Raw genomic sequence first — 23,628 nt, 5'->3', positions numbered from 1 at the left:
TCACTGTTCACACTAGGGGGTTATACCACAAAACAATCTGTTTCTAAACTGATATAGTGAAAATAGTAAAAAAGCTGTGTATACCAACCCAGAGAGTAGTCCAAATGCACAGAATAGACTGGATGAAGCTAATGAAACATAGTTTTGAATTTATACCCAAGATAAAGTATGGAGACAAAATGTCTATTGTTAGCGTCAAAATGGGCACAGAGTAGTGAGTGTGCCGTGAGATTTGTGTATGAGATAGGGATGTAAAAGGTTAACCGTTTAAACGGTAATCAGCTGTTTAAATGTTTTAAACAGCTGATTACCCTTTAAACTGGGGGGGAGAGGGGAGGAAGGGAGCAGCAGCTGGGCTGGCTCCCCACCAGTGACAGCAGCTTGGCAGCTCTTGCTGGCGGGGAAGCGCAGAGCCCAGCATGGGGTAGCTGCAGCTGGGCTCGGCTCCCCCTGAGCAAGGGGAGGCACACGGGTGGGGGTGGAGTAAGCTGCAGCTGGGCTCAGCTCCCCGTGAGTGGTGGGGAGGCGCAGGGCCCACTGTGGTGGGGGGCGCTAGCCACAGCTGGGCTCAGCTCCCCACAATCTTCTCCGCCAGCAGGGAGAGGCACAGAGCCAAGCACACAGGGGAGGGGCGAGCCGCAGCTGGCCTTCTCTCCCCATGAGCGGGGGTGAATGGGAGGGAGGTGAGCCTCAGCTGGGCTCAGCTCCTCGAAAGCGACAGCAGCTGGCAGCTCTTGCTCCTGGGGAGGCGCAAAGCCCAACAGTGGGGGGCGGGAGGGAAGATGCTGCTAGGTAGCTCTCAAGTGGCAGTGAGGAGCCAAGCCCAGCATGGCTTTAATCCTTTAAACGTTCCATTTTTTTAATCCTTTAAGCGTTCTATTTTTAGAACGTTTAAACGGATTTTTATTTAAACTAATTTTTACATCCATAGTATGAGAAATGTTCTGTTTACGTGGCTTCTCTCCAACGCTCCCAAGAAACAGGCCTTCAGATTTGAATTACTCACAAGGGCAAGCTTTTCTGAATCAAGAGATATGTCAATTTCAGAAGTTTCACACAAAGAAAACTATTAACTAGATTGCACCTGTGAACTCTGGTTATTGCAGTAACGATTACAGAAGTTGCTTTTTTATGTTTTAATGGTTTTGCTAGTTCAAGTCATTTCATTATTGTGTTACTTCTGCCTGTCACCATCATTCCCAATGTACTCCATCAACTAGTCTTTGCTCATTAATATACACACAGCAGTTGCAATGCTTAATGTCAAGCACAACGTGCAATCTGTCTGCTAATAAACTGTGCAGGTAACCTGCCATGCATGAATCACAGCTTGTTATTTTAGCGATGGGGAATGACAGGAAGAAAAAAAGTCTCATTTACTACCTTATGGATACAACTGTGTGGGGTCCTTTGACTTTGATGAATAATCAGCAGCAAATACAGAATTTCCAAGCTGCTGTCATTGTGAAGACTTCGAGTGCTTCCTTCCTAGCACTATCATGCCAATATGTTTTGCTGTGCCTGTGCTAGTGGTGCCACAATAATGCTATAATTGTGAGATTGTGTCCATATCATCACTCCACAGAAAAATATAACTGATTATAGTTCCTTTTTTCCATAAAAGTGTTTTATTCCCCTTAAGAATTAATATTGGTCTGGAAAACCCTGCCTTCCTGTCAGAGTTAAATGGAAGTAATTTACATTGCAGAGTATCTGGAGGTGGGACAGATGTCTTCTCACTAGAAGGCAGAAACTGAACCAGGATGGACCCCAATATCTCCCTGCTCATTTGTTTCCAATGGGGACAAGGGTGGGTGAGGGGCTGGGTACTAGCCTAGCTTCCCTCAGGACAAGGGGCAAGTAATAGGGGTGGCCAGGCTAGAGACTGAAGAAAGAGCAGGGGAGGAAAAAGGATTGCATCTGAAAAAGGACCTGTGAGTAGGAGAGATGATGATTTGTTGAATGATGGAAGGGAAAAGGAAAAGAAGGAAGCACCAAAAGGAGCAGACTCAGCATGTTAAAACTATTAGAAAGTTGAACACTTAAAGATTACAAAGATGCATACAGACAATATCTGTGTGTACACTTAATGTATATATGTATATGCATGTTTATGCCGAAGACCAATTTTGTATCTTACCTTTGAATTGTTCCAGATTGCACCAATTAAAAACATTTAGCAAGTGTTAGCCAAGTAATTCCATAGAGGAAGATAGTCCAGGACCCTCCTACAAGGGCTTAATCCTCCCTTCTGCAAATCGCTCAGTATTTTTACAGTGCAAACTGAGTAAAAAATTATTTAGCCAGAAAACATCCCATTGTCTAAGAAGCCCCGACAGAACCTAAGCCTTCACAGTAGTAACAGCGAGAGTGAAAAGATAAAGGAATCAATCTGATTAAATGTAATGTAAGTTAAAGGGTGTGTGGTGACAAGAGTATGCATTATGGGAAAAACTGGTAAGAGATCCTTGGGTCAAGATGTCTGAAAACTACTACTTTGGTGTTTTGCATTAGCATACATCTTTCCATTCATTTTTTCTGATTTTTTGTTACGAGGGAAAAAATAGCCTCGCCTAAAATATTAATTTTTCTGATTCAGAACAAGCATAAAAAAGAATTATTGGATAAATAGTGGCAATTAGTTATTATAAAAGGAAAATAACCTCAGCTATAGTCTGCTACCCATGAATACTCTATTTGAGCATTGGCACATTTCCAGTTTGGGAAAACAGCATTCTGTCACCTTTGCTTTGTAGCTCTTTGCAATCTTATCCAAACTGCTTTGCTAGGGAAGAGATAAAGCAAGCATGGCTGGGACATGAAGAAAGATATATGGTGCATTTGTGTGTGCATATGTACACACACATATGCTTATTTTTGTATGTGTGAACATTTGTGTGTACATACCCTTGGTATGAAGAGTGTAACAGAAATAGTACAAAGACTGACAAAATAACTTCTGTAACCATACGCTCAGTGAATACACACATCTAATCCTTTATGCATGGATCTGCTTGAGTACTATTTAATAAAAGCATGGATAAAATTGTGTTGCATACACTCCCGAATCTGAAAACTAGTGATTTTTTTGCATACACGTCAACTACTTGAGTTCAGCTATCCACATCAGTTTCTCTTGAGTTTCTTTCAAGTTCCGGACTTACCAACAGTTTGAGCAGCCAAAACCGGGACTTGTAGTAGAAGGTTTTGGTGGGATTGATGAGGAAAAGCAACATGAATCCATACAAGATGAGTGGGTTCACCTGCATAGGGACATATGTGACTTCTCCATATATACATGCCAGCAGGCTCAGGCACCACAACATCCCAAGGAATCCAGCAATCTAGCAAAAGATGGGGGAGAGAAACACAGTTAACACCTGATGGCTTATTCTGGAATTCAGAACTGCCTTATTACAGAACCCAAGGAACAGCTGCTTTCATCACTAAAATCAAATCAGTAAGACATCAGTAACCTCCTTTTCTTGACTTAATGGTTATGTTACAATTTATTCCAAGGAAATAAGACTATTTATTCTGCTGATGCTTGAAATACACAGGGCTCTTGTGGCTTCTTCTGCTTACCTCAAAGAGATGCTGATGGGACAAATTGCTGCGGGGATTGAGTTCAAAGATGAGGACATGATTCACTCCAGCCTGCCTCCAGCCATATGTATTGATGCCCAGGAGGAAGAGGAATTCTATCAGGAGAAAGCCACCTCGATAGATTCTCACCAGTGGCCACACATTTGGTTTATCTATAAAAACCGCACCTGACACACAGAGAGAAAGTAAATGCTTAATGATAATACATACCATATTGCAGGCCAAAACAATTCTCTGCTTCTTTATGCTGATCCTAAGGTAGATAGCTTGATAATACACAGTACCCTACAAGAGAGGGGTTGTACTCTTATTACAGAGTCTCTATATCTAACTGTTAGAACAAAGTGGGGAGACAAGACTATGCCCTAAAATACACACTATTTAAACTAGGGCTAAATCGGTCTATTCACTAAATTCAACACACTGTAGTGAGGTATGTATCCTAGGCTATATGCAGTGGCATTACCACCAACTCCACTTAAAGAATACACTCCTATGTAAAAGATAGCATTGGTGAAATGTATATTGCTCCCTTTGTTCGGTCCCATGAGCTTTTGGAAACCCATAAGTTTTTACTGCATCTCAAATGGCAATCAGCTCTTTAAACTAGAAGCTTTATTTTTATTCAGCCTTGTAAAGTTTTACTCTCCTGGTTGCCCAAAGCAAGGTTTGTTACTGAAGGGTGAGTTAAATTGGGTTTTTTTTCATCCATTTCAGTTTCATTGAACATTCCCTTCTCTCTCCAGCCCCTTACCCCTAGCTCTTTTTATTTTATTTTTTTTTCATAGAAAGGCACGCAATTCAACTTCTCTGTATTGATTAATTTTTCCTCCACCACACGCTTTCTTAATCAACTCCTTTCTAAACTAAACAGCTCCAATCTTTGAAATCTCTCCATATGAAACTGTCTCTAATCATTTTCATTCATTTGTCCAGCATTCATAGTTTATATTGCTTGGAATTACCAAAATAGAATTATGGATAAGGAGGAATTATTCAAGTACTGTCCTTTTAAATTTATATCCAAAGCAATAATGCTAACATGCTTCAGGTAACATAGAGCCCAGTCAGCAGAAGTCTAATTAGCATTCGAAAGGATTTCGACCAAAAATGACAGATGTTCTGAAGAGGGTGACAGCTATGTTAGCTTACGATGGGAAAGTGAAAATATACATCTGAACTTTATTTTGAACCCAGAGGCATGCAAGATCAAGGGGGTTGCTTGCAAATATAGGGAGGAAACAATTATGCATTGAAAAGGACAGAAGGTGGATACCAACCTGTTTACTCTAGACAAAGCAGTCCCAAAAGTCAAACATTATGAAGAATGATGATAAAGAAGCATCATGAGAATAAATCCCATTTATAAATTCTTGGTAAAAGGCAGGTACCAGTGGGGATCTTGCCCCATTAATTGAACCATAACTTGGGTTGGTGTGATACAAAGACAGAATCTGACCAGAGGTAGGAGAGAGTTTGAGGGGTCCATTCGTTAAGTATTGAAAAAAAATCTTTTATGTGCCATGCAAAAGTTACAGCACAGTATAAAATAGTTAAAATAATTGTGCATCAGTTTTCAGCATTATTTTCTATATAGTTTGAGTTGGCCTAGGAGTCATACTCTGCCTGTACTGGAAAAGGGAAAATGAAAAGTTTGACCACAATCAAGATCAATTTATTCGAGGGGCAACTACAAAACACTTTCAACCAGTTTCATTTCCATTTTTATTTCAAGTTTTATGGGTGATTCTACTCATGAAAATGAGGCACTAATAGGACTGGCCTGAACTAGACAGTAGCGTGGGCAGATAACTTTTAAAATCTTCCCTATGCTGCTCTCTTAATGCACTCTAACTTTGATATGGAACTCTATTGTTACCGCAGTCCTGACGTCTTGAGAAGAAACAGTCATTTATGGCAAATCAGCATGTGCATAAATGAAGGCTAGGATAAGACACCACCACATGGTTACTTGTTACCTGATCCAGATTTTTATGCTCAAAGCCTGATTTGAAAGGCTTGCCTGCTCTTCACCTAGCTCCAATACTTTTCAGGTCAGCCCAATTACTAAAGTCAACAAGTACATGGATTTTAGCTGTTACCTTCACCAACTGACAGTAGGCAAGATAAAGCATGGTACAAGAGGCATTCAGTGTGTTTTTAACACGAGAGGTTTTCTCTGTTCTGACACGCCCAAGAGAGCCTGCTTCTGTTCTGTTCTATTCAGGTTCTCATATTGCATTTAACAATATGCCATCATGGATCTTTGTCTTAGAAATCCTGTTCAAATATGTTGCAAAACTGAAGTAATTAGAGTCAAGCTTTTTCCCCTCCCCAAGAACCCCCTATCATTTGAATGCTCTAGCTTTGTCCTTGTACTATGTACCTTGTCTATGTACATTAAATTAGCAGCTTCACTTCACTGTTGTATTAACAAGTTCCATATTCACTAACATCTTATGAGAAATGTTAATACTGAAAAGTTAATACAACATGGATATTCATAGTATCCCAGTACAATAGTCTGTTCAATTACTACTTCCATATTTTTACAAGTGAAGATGACCCTTGCTATTGCGAGAAAAATTGCTAGTCACAAGGCATGGTGTAAAATCGTACTTGTTAATAAGTAACAAACCATACCCCCATTTCAATATACTTTCAAAACCATCTAGACCGTCAGGAGCTATATAACGTAGATACTGCAGCAGATAAGATGTGAGGTGTAAGGGGGCTATGCCCCCATAGGAGCTAGCAAAGGACAGTCTACCCTATTAAAAGTGACTCTCTCTGGTTCCACCTGAAGTAACTGCAACCACTCTGGACTCCAGGTTACTCCAAAACCCAGCTTTCCAGATGTTTTTTTTTAAAATGAGATTTTGGTTGGTGTGTTTTGTTATTAGATATTCCAAGTCCTAACGCCCTCCCTAAGAATTACAAATGGATAGCCTGGACGTCATTTGTACCAGGCAGACTCACAAAACACTTTAGTAAAGGTTAGCAAAGGAGCAATTATTTTTTAATTAACTTTATAGCTGCCGATACCAGTACAACTTTCATTTTCCCAATATTAGTAGAAACATGTAGGCTTCTGGTCATGTCTCCTGATGGAAGCACAAAATTCATATCAGTTTTGGTGCATATGTTTGAAGATGAGATTATGCTCATGAATTCATTACTACCATTATGATGTTTTTTCATTCTGAACATTGAAAATGCACCAATTTCACATTGCAAGATAAATACAAACACACAGCTGGCTTTAACGGTACGCAAAGCTGTAAAAGACAGTTACTTACCTTGTAACTGTTTTGAGATATGTTGCTCATGTCCATTCCATTTTAGGTGTGTGCGCGCCTCCGTACACAGTTACTGGAAATTTTTTTCCCTTACCAGTACCCGTAGGGTGGGTTCTGGCGCCCCCTGAAGCTCCGTGCATATGCCACGGTATATGAGGCACTTCTGACCCTATGCACCCTCAGTTCCTTCTTGCTGTCAACTTCAACAGCAGGGATGGGGGGTGGGTCATGGAATGGACATGAGCAACATCTCAAAGAACAACAGTTACATGGTAAGTAACCGTCTTTTCTTCTTTGAGTGATTGCTCATGTCGATTCCTTCTAGGTGACTTACAAGCAATGCCTTGGAGGTGGGTTTGGAGTTCATTGGTGAGCCGTTCACAGCACTGCCTTTCCAAAGCTGGCGTCGTCTTGTGCCTGTTGGACGATGGCGTAATGGGAGGTGAAAGTGTGCACTGAGGACCAGGTAGCAGCTTTGCATATGTCCTGAATGGGCACCTGTACCAGAAACGCCACTGACAAAGCCTGTGATCTGTTGGAATGGGCTATGAGCACCCCTGGAAGTGGGACTTTTGCCTGCTCGTAGCAGAACCTAATACAGGAGATTACCCATGAGGAGATCTGCTGTGCTGAAACAGGTGAGCCTATCATTCTTTCGGCCACTGCCACGAAGAGCTGTGTGGACTTACGGAACGACTTTGTCCGTTGTATAAAATGGTCTGTAAAACGTGTCTGTAAAACGCTATGGCCCTTCGTATATTGAGCATATGCCAACGTCGCTCCTCCGCCAAAGCATGGGGCTCCGGAAAGAAAACAGGCAGGAAAATATTGTGATTAAAATGAAATTGGGACACTACCTTGGGCAAAAAAGCCAGGTGAGGCCACAATTGGACCATATCCTTATAAAAAACTGTATAAGGGGGCTCTGAGGTAAATGCCCTAATCTCAGATATCCTCTTAGCCTAGATGATTGTGATCAGGAAGGCCACCTTCCAGGACAGCAACAACAAAGGACAGATTGCCAAAGGTTCAAACAGGGCCCCCATTAGCCTGAAGAGAACCAGATGCAGGTCCCAGGAAGGTAATGGATCCCTAACCTGAAGGTAGAGCCTCTCTATACCCCTCAGAAACCTGACTGCCATGTCATGTGAAAAAACCAGCTTCCCATGAACTGGGGGGTGAAAGGTGGAAATAGCCGCCAGATGCACCCTCAGTGAGGCGATAGCTAGACCTTGCAGCATAAGGTGTAACAGGTAGTCCAAAGCAGTTTGGATTGACGCCTGCTGGGCCAAGACCCCCCTGGATGTCACCCAGCAGGTAAACCACTTCCACTTGGCTAGGTACGATGTTCTAGTGGAGGGTTTCTTGCTACCCATTAGAACCTGTTGCACCTGAGAGGAACAGGCTTGTTCCTTCAGGTTTAACTACTCAGCCTCCACTCTGTCAGGTGCAGAGACTCCAGGTCTGCATGAACCAATGCTGCTGCAGCCAGGTGGGCGCTATCAGAATATCCACCTTGTCCCTCTTTATCTTTAGCAGGACCTTGTGAATTAGCGGTATGGGTGGAAAGGTGTATATAAGGGCCCCCAACCATGGAAGAAGGAAGGCATCGGACAGCGCCCCTTTGCCCAGCCCATAAATGGAGCAAAACTGCCGGCACTTCCAGTTCAGTCTGGAAGCTAAGAGGTCCACTTGGGGAAACCCCCACCGCTGGAAGAGCATGTCGACCACCTTTGGGTGAAGTGACCATTCGTGGCGGGGTAAAAAGGACCTGCTGAGGCGGTCTACTGTAGCATTCTTGATACCGGGAAGGTGGGAAGCCACCAGGTGTATATTGTGTCATATTGCAAAGTCCCACAGGCACACTGCCTCCTGACACCCGGCTGAGGAGTGGCCCCGCCCTGCTTGTTGATGTAATACATCGTAGCCGTGTTATCCATCAAAACCTGAACCACCTTGCCATTCAGAAGGGGAAGGAACACCCCTCATGCCAGCCATACCGCCCTGGGCTCCCTGATGTTTATGTGCAACCCCTGGTCCTTCTCCAACCAGGACCCTTGAGTACTGTGATTGGAGCTGATATGAGCCCTCCACCCCAGGTCCGAAGCATCCGATATATCAGGGGGACTGAGGGAACCAGTTCTTCGAAGGGAATCCCCTGCATGACTGCCCAGGGGTCTAACCACCAATCTAGGGAACTGTGGGGGCACAGTGACCACCCTGTCCAGGGAGTGTCTTCTCAGGACGTACACCAAGGCCAGCCATGACTGGAGCGGTCTGAGCCTTAGATGAACGCGGTGTACCACGTACATGCAGGCTGCCATGTGGCCGAGCAGCTGCAAACAGGTCCGGGCCATTGTAAGGGGATAAGTGCGAAGGCTCCTGATAAGGCCCAACATGGCTTTGAACCGAAGCTGCGGCAGCAAAGTTCTGGCTTGTGTAGAGTTGAGAATGGCCCCAATGAAGTCTATTCTCTGCACTGGTACTAGTGTGGACTTTTGCTCGTTCACCATCAGGCCTAGTCGATGACAGGTGGCTCGCACCATGTTGAGACTGAACTGGACCTGAGACTGGGACCTGCCCTTGATCAGCCAGTCATCCAGATATGGGTAAATTTGCACGTTTTCCTGATGACTGGTAGGAACGTGCGCCTGGAACCACAGAAAACCCCCATGGATTCCAATACGGCCATTGCACAGGGCATTGCCCCTGGGGCCAACCCGATGGAGAAGGACCTGGACCTTGGTCCTGAGTTTTTGGGTCACGGCAGTGACTGGAGCAGGCAGCAGGTCTGTCCTCCTCCGAGGAGTAAGAGTCACTAGCTGAGGACCATGGCGGGGCTCTTGCCGACTCTCTCCTACTGTCCCGTGGCGATTCCTGCCAACGCCTGGGAGATGGTAACTGACGCCTCGATCCCTTAAACGTATCGCGGTCAGCAGCTCGACAGCTTGCACAGGGTGTCAGGGAATGGGACCTTGAGGACTGGTGACGGGACTGCCCAGAGTGGTACTGCGGGGACTCATGCCTGGAAGCATAAGAGTGCCCCGGTGCCAGGAGGCTGTGGTGGTGCCGGCATTTCTGGGAGAGCCTCTTGCGGATGGTGACTGGCTTGGATGCCTGACCGTCGCGAGGGAGTACCTTGGTGCTGGGGTGTGGGAATGGCATTGCTCCCTCATGGATCTCAGTGCCGGAGAGTGGGTTCGATGCCGCAAGCTCCTCCGTGCCGGCTCTCGAGATTGTCCACGCTCCTTTGTCGGAGACCATCGTGTGTGCTGCGACTCAGCCATCGGTGATTGAGTCGGTGCCAGCAACCGGGAGCACAACCCTGGGGATTTGCAACTCGATGGCGGCGGCGACCTTCTCCAAGGCAACCTGTCCCGAGGCTACGCCCTTTGAGACTCAGGTGACTGGTGCAGCCAGTGAGGGGGTCCCATAGAGGGCTTCCCCTTAAGATTGGAGCTTTATCCCTTCCTGGCACTGGGGGAGGCTTAGGGATGGGCGGCAGAGGGAAAGCCATCAAATCTCTTGCTGGCTCTCAGGCTTCAACAGCACCGTAAGATGGAGGGGCCCCCTTCTGCTCCCTGGAGTTGGGGGTGGTTCCCTCGGAGGGCTCGGAGCCCTGAAGGGTGAGTCCTGCTCCGAGTGCCCCGGCACAGCCGGTTGGGACAATGTAGGGCCCTCACTCGACCCTGCCTCCCTCGACCATCATTCGAAGAAGAATTTGCATCTATCATAGAAAAATAAGGAAGGCGATTCAGCAAATAGCTTCTAGAACACAAAAGTTTCATCTTGAAAGTGACTGGATTCAATTTTAGAAATACTTGATTAAAAATTCTTTTAAAATTGAATACATGGGCTTTCCCTAGTGCAAAAAGATGTGCATTTATTTGCCAGCTGTTTTCTTTGCATTATAAACAGACTACTACTCCACTGTAGACAAAAATCTAGCCTTTTCATATGCAACTGAAAAAGCTGCTTGCGACAAGGCAGAATTCCTGCTCTGGACCAGTCATATTAGCCTAATTTCTATTGTTGATGGTTCTGTGTAATGTACCCACAATAAATAAGGAGGTTTTACACAGACAAGAGGAAGCAAACAAAAATAAATACAAAGCCCAGGAGATGTGAGAATTGATTGCCTTTTTGTGTGCTTATCATAGATTACTAACAAAGCACTTTACCACTGGGTGAGCTCCATAGGGACGTGGCACTGAAATCCCAGAAATTCCAGTAAGAAACTTTTTGAAAGGATGAAATTGCATGGCATAATGCTCCCTGAAACTGGCTCCTGTCTATACACTTGCAGTTTTACAGCAGGCAATACCAATTCCTCTTTCCAGTGAATCAGTAATATACAAAATATGAATCCTAGCAGCACCCTGGGGGAGATAAAGTGGATGTGACTGTGAAAGACAAAAGGTCCAGAGGACATAGAGGGTAGTAAAATTTGCAGGAGATTCCACCAAGAATAGCTGAAGATTCCACCAAGAATAGAAGTAGGAAGCCAGTACCATAACTACAGCATATTACAAAAGCATTACCTACGTATGTAACGTGAGAAAATTATTACATATCATTGGCTATAACCAATAACTACCTAGTTTGGTTTCACCCAGACTACCAAGCCTTCTTACCAGTAACGTTCTGACCAATTCAACCTAGTTACTACCACTCATCCAACACTTATAAAGGAAATAAAAGCAGACCTAGAATCAGGATCTGCGAGTCATTTGGATCCAAGATGAGAATACCTACCTGAAAGTATAACAGCAATGTTCAGAACAACGACTATGCCACAGAACAAGCCAACCCTGAAGGTAGTCCATGCTGGTGCAGGCTGTAAATAGAATAGTTGGCTTAAGGACAGAATATTAATTTATTTCCAATGCACATTTATTTTCAGAATAAATTTCAAATCAATTGATGTAGCATTCTACCCTATGTTTTAATACCTCATTCCTCTTTAAGATGAAGTTACTTAAATCCTCTAAGTACAACATAGCACTAGCCAAGAGCATTATGCAGTGTCAAAACAGAAAGCTCAAGCGTATTAATGCCTGAGAAACCTTCCAGGTCTTTGCATCAGCATTCCAACACAGAAGAGCGTGGCCAGAACTATCTATACTAACAGTAAGTTTGAAATGCTAACATTTATTTCCCCACATTATTCACCTCTCCGCCACTGCCTGGCCTTAATACATTAGTACTTGCAATACCACTTCCAAATTTTCTGTGACTAAAGTAGGTTACCTTTTCTAACCACCAAATAGCTTACGGTGCTGGTCATCTCTCATGACAGACAGAAACACCAATTTCAATATATTTGCATTTTTACATTCTGCTAGGGGGGGGTCGAAATGTAATCTGGCACATCAACTAATCTGTGAGGATAATAGGAATTATGGAACTTAAATTCTAACCTGAGCAGCTCCCAATGGTGGGACACGTAAACGCTTCATGGCCTTTTGTCTGTCTCCATCTTCTAACTCATTGGTCACCACTGTCTATGGGTACAAATCACAAGAATTTAATGTGGGATCTACCCAGTGAAAGAGAAAATGGCAGAGTGATGACACATTACACATCAATTACAACATTACAAATTAGTCTTAACCATCACTGTAATTTCACACAGTAAAAGTTAACAGTTGAAGCCAATGTACATACAAACCCACAAACAAATTACAAGAGACCATGCCAAAAATTTGGCACTTTCAAATCAATTAATTGTTGCATTGGTAAATAAGGCATTTATTCACAAGACAGTGCAGAAGCTGAGGGTTATTACTGGTGAAGGGAGAGAAAAGCATTGTTTCTCCACATAAAGTGGAAGTAATACACAGTTCAGTATTCTCTACCTCTGTTTCAGAGATGAGCTGGTTGATTTTCTTGCAAGTATAGAATGGTGCCACCTCCACATGGGCCACCCGCCAATCTGCACCTCGTGGTGTCTCCAGGATCTTGTCATGCTTCTTCAGGATCTTACGGAATCCTGTGAAGTTCAGGTTCTAGAGGCAAGAAAAACAAAACATTCTTTTAGTCTCAGCTAACAATGAAGATGGCTGAAATCTGGTAATATTCCAGTGGTAGCAGAGAAAGAACAGTAAATAATAGTGTTAATTAGTGAACCTTTTGGGAAAATATTTCAGGAGGGTTGTTTGGACTACAGAACTATTACATAAAGGACTAAAAATCTATATACAAAAAGTAATAGTAAGACCGTGTGGATGGCGGGCATGAAAAACATGAAATTGTTTGTAGAGAAGTCTAATACCTTATTCAGTCTTATGGTAGTAACATATGCAATACTAGCAACTATTAAAATAGAGTTAATCATCAATAAGATAATGTAAATTCAGATATAAGGGCTGTGTCAATACCATCCTAATACACACATTGTGCACAGATGTTTCAAAGGTTCTTAAGCAGTAGGCAATCAGAGTGCTAACCCAAACACTGAATTACATCTTAGTTTGCTCAGAAATGAAACAGATGTTTATATATAAAACAAGAACATAATTAAAACCCAGTCTGTAAACCAAAAGTGATCACAATCAAGTGTAACAAAAAAGCATGAGATAAAATTGACTAGACAGAAGAATATGAACCTAATACACTGACCCTTTTAGAACAGAATTTTTTATTCTGCAAAATCAAGTTGCTGCCATCTTTCCTTCCCTAACCAAATGGACAACCACCTACTGAATGAAAATTCACTATAGACAGCTGAGCTTTGGCCATACTAAACTCTTTTTCTATAGTGATAGATTGACACTCTGTATGGTCACAGGTAACAGTAGATCCAGGGGCGCTGGAACAATTTTTATAGTGGGGGTGTTGAGAGCCATTGAATCAAACTGTAAAGCCTATATATAATGGAAACCACTTCAAGCCAGGTGGTGCAGCTGCACCAACACCTATGAGTAGCTCATTCAAGTACATCTTGTGTACCATATCACACTTCATATATATACTGACAGTTATTATAATGAGCTCTTAACTGAAATTTACACGTGCAGAAAGTTGAAAGAGGGAAATTTTGTATGAATGAAGTTGCTTTTAGCCTCAACCTCTTATCTATGCACCCATTTCCAAAGCATTACACCTATTTATCTTTTTGGGATGTTCTTTTTCTTTTGGCTAGAGGACACTATTGATTCCTAGTTCCTTAAGATTGAACACATTCATACTAGGAAATACACAACAGTACAGTGTAACACACACAATAAGGTATATCCTTGTACAAGAAAAATTAGAAAGCACTTTACATATCATGACAATTAAACCCAGTCAAGTGTGTTCCTATAACAGGATTTTACATTACGAGAATTGAAAACAAGTCTGAGCTTGAAGTCAAAGGGAGCTGAGAGTATTCGGGATCTTTTCAAGATCAGGCCCCCAATAATTAGTTGAAAGAAGAGGGTTAATATTGGAGGTATGTGAAAGCCCAGATTCATTAGTTTACATATTTTTAATACGTAGTAATGGAAAACCTCATTATAGTAGTTGGCTGAAGACTGCTATGATGAATCATATTTGAAATACTGTGTTATCTATCTATGCAAAGAAATCCCCAGCCGTACTCCATGTTTCACTCAGCTGATTCAGCCTAGTATTAGCTATACAGATAGAGCAGAAAGGGATTTTATTTTTTTATTTATAAGCAGCAGCTCATAGACTAGATTTGAAAGAAAAATACAGAGAATGGCAGAATTCAATGCCTTTGGGAGAGGCTTCAACTGCTCTACTGAAATGATTTTCAATCTAATTATGCCTGGAGTGATTTAATATCAGACCCCCATTGTGCAGTAGGTAAGGAAGGGACAGGGAGATGGGAGTAGGAAGCCAACGCATTAATGATCGGCATTACCGCAGACAAGAGAGACTAATTACTTTCTATTGCAAAAATCCAGCATTTCACCCCTGGGACAGCAGAGCCTTTCTTCATAAAGTTGAAATGAAAAAAGATGTAACAAAATAATAATTTTGGTCACAGATTTTCCTGTTGCCCTGAACTGAATAATGTTATTTGCTGTATGAGTAATTATAGTTCTTTAACTCTTAGCATGTCTCAGGAAGAACAGCCCGATATTTTTACATTTTGCATCCTAGAGTTCTTTTTGCAATGGAGCTCTCTCTTCTGACAACACAAGTTCCATGATTCCAAAGCTGTGCGCTAAAGACATTAACACTGTTAAAGAGTAGTTTTAATGAAGGACTTTTGCAGTGATACAAATACAAAAGCAAAAACTCAGAGGAATAATTTACTTAACCTGAAATTCTGTATTTTTCTTACTACTGAAGATAATCCTGTTTTTGAATAGAAACTCTCTCCTCCAAACACATCTTGTATTTCTGCTAGATACTAAAGTGAAGGCCATGAGACTAAATTAAATATCAGTTTGCTAACATGTAAACAACTAATACAACAAACCCACTTACATTATGCAATGATATGCAAAATCACATAGGAGGAGATAGACTCAGAGAGAAAGTGCTTATCTATACATGAAAGTCTGTTAATTAGAAAATTCAGGATCACATGCAGGTTAAATACATGTAAGTTTAACTAGGATATATTGATGTCTTTAGTACTTGCCATTCTTCCACCATAATAGTAGATTTTAATACTCCCTCTTATTACATCTTACTCACTAAGTTCATTTCTTAATTTGCTTTTTCAGAAACCCCATTATCTTTGTACTGCTGCACTGTGTAAAGCCACTGCTTTCTATGCTGAATTCAAACAGTTTGTGACTACTAATTCCAAGCTTCCCTTTTATGTTCACATTCTCATATCAGTTTCTCTACTGGTGAGATCTCAGCTGTAATTTTACTATTTGGGTCATGACCTTGTCTTTTAATTAAACTAAGGAACCTCTGATGATGACAAATGTTTGGCCAATACCCAGAGATAACCGAGTAGTTAAAATTACTCCATGGGTATGTACCCTGCAGTTTTGAGTAGCTTTAGCATTGGTGCGTTAATTTTTTGTTCTTGTTCTACTGCAGTCTGTGAAAGACACCTACTGTTTTATCTTAATTTTTCCTTTTTTGTAATCCAACTCAAAAAGCTTCACAAACTGTAGCTTGAAAGAATTGTAAATATATTTGACACAATGCCACCCCTCCCTCCACCTTACATTCTATTTCTTCTATGAAGATTAATACAATCTATTTATCATTCCAATTATGAGATTCTTCCCACCTTTCATTTATGTCTAGCAGATAACTGCCTGAATTTATTAACCCATCTAGTGCTTACCACACTATCTGCGTTTGTTTTCAGACATTTCTTTGTCCTTTGTTTCAGAACAATTTCACGTGTTTAATTTTTCTCACCCTCCAACCTAGCATAAAACCCCAAAAGAAACCCTGCCAGTTTTGGATGCAGAAAGTTCTGCTTAAATGAAAAATTCCAAATCCAAACAGGGTCAGAATTTAAAACAATGTTTAGTGAACATAAAATTATCTTCCCTTTGGCATTAGCTGGTCTCTACTTTCAATGACTGATTTACTCCTTCCTTCCTTATACCTAAAAAAGCTTTTCCAAGGAATCTTTTGCACTGTCCTCATTTTACCGGGCCAGAGAAGTGATGCTTGATGATAAAATCTAAGAGCCTACTATTCTTTTTAAAAATAAATAAAATGCAAAGGTGGCCAACATAGCTTAACCAGGAACTGAGCAAAGATCAGAGGTTATTCTATCTACTTTAGGGTTGTGAACTAGCTGCCATTGCTGTAGGTAATTGAGTGCTCTCAGTTGTACAAGAAGCCTGTATCAGCCTATAGGCCAATTTGCAGCCTGCATTAACACTAGTTGGACCAAAAATTTCCAACCTGGAAACCTAAAGTAAAGCAATTAAATCCATGCTGAGGCATCTAAATAAACTGTCTAGTTTTGGGAAATGCTGAGTACTAGCAAAACCCACTGCTCTCTAGGGGAGCAACAAATCCTCAGGAAAATCAATCTACTAAAGTCTTGTCTATACTATGGAATTTTACAAAATAATTCCCAAAGGTAAAATTCCTTAGCATAAAGTCTGCCTTATTTAGGTGACTAGAAAGGATGTAGGTGCTTTACTTTAGACCCCCGAGTTTGAACGTTCTAGTTAAGTTCACAGGCTAAAAAAAGTGGTTATGAAATGTTCAATGTCACATACATTACATGTAATATGCCACTTTAAGTAACAATTTTTAAAGTACTAAATGCTAACAACAGATTATGAGCCATTCTTCTACAAAGATATAAAGTAAAAAACCCTACCAAATTTTAAATTATTGGAACACAAATCACTCTCTACAACCATTACAATCCCATTTTTCAGTGCTACAAATCTAAATATGCTTAAGATTTAATTCTTTTATACTTAACTCCTGGTTAACAACTTTTATGTCAAGTTGCATCCCAGAGAATTTAACAGAAAAGTTAGAAACTCCTGAAAAAGTGGGTTTTAAAAAAGAAAATGTTGATGCAGTCAGCTACAGTAAATGACACTACTATTGTAAGACCAAGAAGAAACTGAATGTATAAACAGCATCATGCTTCTTTCCAATTTTCTGATAAAACAGTCTCTTTCCAGACTCTCAAATCTCACTTTGCACAGAACAGAACACGAAGAGTATATGGCCTCAGAGTTATCGTAGTCTCAATGTCTCAACGTTCTGTCCTCTGACTGCAATGAGATGAAGCAATCCAATGACCAAGAATGGTATGAACATTTAGGGCCTGTGGGAAAACTGTGCCCCTCTTTTCTTCATACCTGATAGTTCTGCAGTAAGATGAGGCTGAGGTAGAACTCGCTGAAGGCCAATTTTAGGTCTCTGATGTTCCTATGCTGGACACGCTCCTCGTGGGACAGGTGGAAGACTGCCTTTCTGCGCTGCCGCAGTGTGGTAAGACCACTAGTTTCTTTCTGTGCGTCCAAAGATGACTGTAGTTCATTCTGAAGGGTAGCGGACCTGCGCTGAGCTTCTGCAAGCTTTTCTGTTAGCAAGGAAAAGGAACGGTCAAATACCACAAATGGAGTGGGTAGCAACTTGTCTATGAAGACTGAAATACCTTACTAACATTATGTATATCACCAATGCTATGCTTTTATGGGCAAAGCTGCTAAGTGGAAGCATTAACTATATGACTTAGGGCTTGTCTACATGGGAAATTACTGTGCAGCAAGCCAGGGAGTGCATACAGTGCACTAGCTTGTCGTTCTGTAGAGTCACATGCTGGCTTGCTGCACAGTAACTTACTCTGTAGTGAAATCCTCACACCACTAATCCCTAACATTAGATAAATATAGTAATAAATAAAGTTGCATTTCTTTCCAAGGATTTTACAAGTATTTTATAATAAATTAAAATGCAAAAATCCTGAGAAAGAGGTAAATATTACCCACTTTTTACAAGTGGGCTAATGGAGAAGTTAAATGACTTTCCCTAGGTTATGCATCATGGCAGTAGCAGAACTAGGAATGGAACTCAGGTTTCCTGACTTCCAGTCCTGTGCTTTAACGTCTAGACAATGCATCCTCTAGGAACATAAATATTTGCCACTGACAAAAGGAATCCCAGGTGGCAATAGCCTATCCTGACTTCTACCCATAAGCAGGAGCTATAAATAATGCGCATATCAGTCAAAACTCCCAACATGGTGTTATTCCAGCATCATAGCTGGAGGCAGGAAGCAATCAGCCTTCCAATCCTGCTTGCAAAACAAGACACCCCACCCCATAAAATGATTTATAAGATACCAATGCTTGAATTTTCAAATTTTCTCTTGTCAAGAGAGTGACATCCATCCTTAGCGTGGCAGAATAAGATGCTTTTGCTTATTGGTTCTCTCATCCTAAGAAGGCATTAAGCAATGCTCGTAACAAGAACAAAAATCTTGTTAGCTAATATTCTGAAACCTGACATCAGTCAGTAAAGCACTTTGGGTTTTTTTGCATCCAATACTGGACAGGAAAACTTAACATTTCACCTGGTCAGAAAGAAATCAAAGAAAAAAATGGGGTGAAATTTATCAGATGTATGTAAGGCTCAGAAGATAAGTTTTACTTTTATCCAATTACATGAAACAGACAAATGTGGTTTCTACTGTGATCAAAGGCTACAATACCAACACTTGCAACAGTTTAAAAACACAAACAGTCTAGAACCAGACAAATCTGAAACTGAAAAGACCCAGTAATGTGATCATCTAGCTCTACCTTCCGCATAATTCAGGGTCACACTCTCAGTATTTTGCCAGTTTAGCTTTAAAGGGGCAATCAACTTGAATTTTTTTTTTAAACAGACTTTTAAAAATGAATTTTCTGAAGAAACAACTTGTACTTAGTTTGTCCCTTCCCTATTTTTGAAGTTTTTTTTGACCAGCCTCAGAGTACCACTCCTAAATAAAGCCACCTTTTCCCCTTGCTTCTGTGCAGCACCCACTTGTGGTTTACTTCCTCACTCAATCAGTTTCAACTTTGCTGCTGCTGTTACTGGTAAACATTGCAGAGCCAGGGGATTGGCATGTACCCTCACCAAAACACTGAAATGAACTGCAGACACAATGCAGTCAAATGCACAAAGTAAGCTACAATAGGATTTTCACCTGTAGTCTCTTGCAACTGTAGTAACAATATGGGTCACTTGTAACAGTAAATACAAAAATTTGAGATGGAAATGTTATTTTCACGTTAATCGTGCACCTTTAAATGTGTGTGCAATTAGGCATCCACTATGAGACTATTCCACAATCAGCTGTCAGTATTTTCCAATATTCAACCTAAATTTTCTCTTTAGTGTTACTCTATTAATCATTATTATACCCTCCTCTACCATGCAAAGTTTCTCTCTGCATTAATCTTCAAATCTTTTGAGTGTAATTTCCCCCTTTAGTCAGTTTCACATTTATTATAGCTATTCTAAATCTTGCTTCACTCAGTCCCACTAGCTCTCTTACTCACTTTTATAGTTCATTTAAAATGCCTCTCCTTTGTAAACACCTTTCTAGTATTAAAAAGCCCAGAACCATATGTCATGAAAAATCATAATATTTTTCTGAAAAGATCAGCAAAACTTGCGACAACCATGTTATACTAGAGGAAACCAATACCAGAGGCTGATGCTTCCACACCATTCTCCTATTAGAGTTCAGCTTAAACAAGAGATTCTGAAGGCACAAGGGATGTATGTGCCATATGAGTGACTGACTAGTCCTCACTTATGGAAGGTAAATGTGAAACATCTTTACACACTATTCAGAGAGGCAATGCAATCCTAGCAAGTGAAGTATGTTATAGTCCAGATAATGCTCAAAAATGCCAGTGAACAGACCCAATACAATCTTCCTAGACGCCGATCAATTTGTTAATTATCATCTTGTCTCAACTGTCTCCTTCCTCCCCAAGTTACAAAGGTGGTGACGAAGGCACTCCAGCACAATCTAATTTTAGGCAATATTCTAGTCTCTTACATGGAGAAATCAACCATCATGCTAGTGGGATTTCTCCTTACAGCCACTAACAGTGGACCAACCACCATGCTTATTCTAGTGGATCAGTTACTTTCAACACAGCCTGCTATCCATCAGGAACTGTTAACCCATCTGCATGACCTGGCAGGAGTTGACAGAACCGCACTTTGGCTTTGTTCCCTCCTCTGCAACAATCTCAGAGAGTAGTGATGGGCAGCTGTTTCTTTTCACCAAAAATCTACACACATGCAGATGATTCGTAAGACTTCATGCTTCCCTTTCTCCTTTTACATTCCTGTTACATCATTGGCTCATATCATGAAATGCGCTGAGCTCAACTGTTAAAGTACAGATGACACAGTTGTAAGCAGCCTTTTGTTCCAGAGTGCATAGAATCTGCTGCCTCAAGATCCAGAAGCAAGCAAGCATGTAGTCCAACAATCCCTAGCTCCAACTTAGTTCAATGAGATGGACATAAAGTTAGTAGGAAGGGGAAATTGTTTTGAAATGTACCCAAATTAGTGACAGCAACTCTTATCTCTTCTTCCTAAATCTCAAACTACAGCATTAGCCAGAAATATCTGTCTCCATCTGGAAGGAAGATTCACACCCTCCTCTTAGATGCAGTGATTCATGACTTCATTGGTTGGACAACAGTAATGTTATCAACCCAAGGACTGACCTGGAAAGTAAATGGAGGTTACAGCTGATCGAACATGCACTAGGCTCTCTCCTTAAAGAGTATTTCACACTGCTTTTCTGCACACTGCACTTACTCCTCATTCAATTCTAGATTTAATATCAAGTCCTCGACCAAAATACCTTTAAAACTATCTCTCTGTCCACGTGAACACTACAAGCAAGGGCAAAGTAGCTCAGAGTACTCAAGAAGAAGTTCCAACTTCCATCTTCTTGGACTGTTTCTTACAGCAGCAGACCAGAATGAATTAAATGTCTTTTCAATTTGAGGATGCAATGCAAGACATCTTCCTTTCCTACATAAATCTTTCTAAAGATGACCTATCACCTTACCAAGGAAGGAGCAAAGAAAGTACTCCTAAGTTGGGTAACAACCTTGAATTCTAGGTATTTCACACCTAGATACCATGATTGTTACTCTACAAATACCCATACCACAGAAGCTGCCAACCTTGTCAATATTTGAGTAATCTTATCAATGAAATATAAGGAAAAACTCTCTACTCAGCATACAAGGGGGACATCCTGGATCTACCCAGCTGTCTCTTGGAACAGTTTCAGTGATTAGGTCTTTGCAAAAGCTAAGTCATGGTAAAGAAACTTGAGCATTATCCTTCTGAAAAACTTGCTGTCCCAGAGCTCTTGGATCTCTATGTTCACACTAGAGCTCTCACCATGAACTAAGTGATTGCCAATTAATTCAAAGTAATTAACAAGTTTGTAAAAGGCTAAATGTCTTCTAAAATGTCACATCTTAAAAATTTTGCTTCAGGTTTAGAAAAAGTAGTGAAGACAAATTCAATAGCAGCTGAGATACATCACAAGAGCCCAGAAAGCAAAAGCTGAGCTATTAGGAGGAAAGAATTTTTGTCAGACTGTTAGTAAAGCTGTTTTTTCTTGTTAACACCTATTTCACTTAAATGACTGACATTTTGAATAAAAGATGCCTTTGTTAAATATCCCCCAAAAAAGCCCCACCTTTAAATTAAGATGTTAGAGTTCATATTAACACGCAGCTTTGATCACCCAGTGGTCCTCCCAGACTCTACACTATAAGGTAAAACAAGCAGGAAACCACTCCTGAGATCTCACATTACAAGCCTTCTTTATATATGTAATAAAAAAACAAAAAAGGCACGAGCCCAATTTCTCAAAAAATCTTTTGCAAGTCATTTAACAGTGGTTGGAAAATTCTGCTTTGTTGAAAATGACATCTAGCCTTGTTGCATTTTTATTCTGGGAGCCCATGAAAGGCTGTAGGGATTTAAATAACCTAGCAATGAATCTTACCTTATTAAAATACCATTTTATTACTTTGGCATGTACAGAATGAAAATAAGGCAAAATATATTATGTTGCTATTGCTCTTTAAATCATCTACAGAATTACTTATGGCACATGCCAAAGCACAAAATAAATCAATTTTTTAACCTGCAGAAAGCCTTGCCTAAACACTCGATGGAATTGCATTAGTCTTCTGCAACGGACAGTATGACTTGAACTTTGTTGCTTTTAGTGACTTTTAAACAATTTGCTACACAGAGGGTTTTAAAAACGTACATATTTAGAAGCTGAAAACAGCCTCTGGGCATTTACTGCATACTACAAGCCATGGTGTCCACTGACTGCAGAACTAAAGTGAAATCTCAGTGGCAAAGGCTGAAGAGAAAAGTGATACCTTCTGGGGCGATTGCCAAATTCTGTCTCCATCGATCACATTCTTAGACTCACCCATTACTTCCTGACCTGGCACAAGAGCTCTCAATAGGCTGACTGCTATCCATCTGTATCTGTGCCGCTGAGTATGCAATTAGATACTCTATACAAACAGAAGGGTGGGGGACACAGGCCAGCCACCAGGCCATGGGTAAGAAGTTTGCAGTAAAGAGAAAGCCTCCAAATTCTCCTCTAGAGAGTGATCAAGGAGCATTCTCTGAAGACAAAAGTTTATCATATTGTGCAAAACAACTGGAAAAGACACGAGTATCAGTTTCATGGGTTAAAGACACAATGTTCCCCTGAACATATCACTCCAAACAAGGATTCTGAAGGCCTCTTCATCAAGCAGTCAGCAGTAATTTCACTTCTGATCACATAACTAGACTTAAGCCCTGTCTACATGTTTTAACAGTTTGAAAAATGTTAAGTAGGACACACACAGTGCCCAATTGTATACCCATATTTATGTTCAGAAATTATGCTATTTACAGTTAACTAGGCAGTCTAACAGTTTCTACTAATATAATTAAAAAATTGGTTTACAGTACATAAATTTGTGCCAGCTTCAGTTCTGAAAACTAAATATGGCTGTACCTGGCATGATTCTATTCCCAGTTTATACATTCTCTGATTTAGCAATCTCTGTTTGTTCCAAATTTTACATTCTTCATCCATTTTGGTACCTTTTTAACCTACTAAATTAAAGCCCAATTTTCCTAAACTCATTAATAAAGCCTTTCAACTATTACCATATGAAAAACTTCATTTGCTAACAGTTAAGGTTCTTAAGTGCTGGTGCAAGAAACAGATGATTTTTTTAAAAACAAAAAGCCTCAAAATTAA

General features: G+C 40.8%; 1 protein-coding gene across 1 annotated transcript in view; it reads right to left on the bottom strand.

Moving 5' to 3' along the window:
• XPR1 (xenotropic and polytropic retrovirus receptor 1) overlaps positions 1 to 23,628 on the bottom strand; it is a 167,080-nt gene that overhangs the window by 29,051 nt on the left and 114,401 nt on the right. The window contains exons 4-9 of the mRNA XM_067535217.1: positions 17,669 to 17,892; positions 12,764 to 12,913; positions 12,326 to 12,409; positions 11,661 to 11,742; positions 3,586 to 3,773; positions 3,165 to 3,344 (exon numbers count right to left, since the gene is read on the bottom strand). Coding sequence (XP_067391318.1) covers positions 3,165 to 3,344; positions 3,586 to 3,773; positions 11,661 to 11,742; positions 12,326 to 12,409; positions 12,764 to 12,913; positions 17,669 to 17,892 — 908 coding nt within the window. The remainder of the gene's footprint in view (positions 1 to 3,164; positions 3,345 to 3,585; positions 3,774 to 11,660; positions 11,743 to 12,325; positions 12,410 to 12,763; positions 12,914 to 17,668; positions 17,893 to 23,628) is intronic.

The sequence above is a fragment of the Emydura macquarii genome, unplaced genomic scaffold (genome assembly GCF_026122565.2).
Source record: "Emydura macquarii macquarii isolate MOO-44397 ecotype Brisbane River unplaced genomic scaffold, CSIRO-AGI_Emac_v2 contig_3477, whole genome shotgun sequence".
Classification (NCBI taxonomy): domain Eukaryota; kingdom Metazoa; phylum Chordata; order Testudines; family Chelidae; genus Emydura; species Emydura macquarii.
Note: the sequence above shows the minus strand (reverse complement) of the source record. Positions and strands in the feature narration are given on the sequence as shown.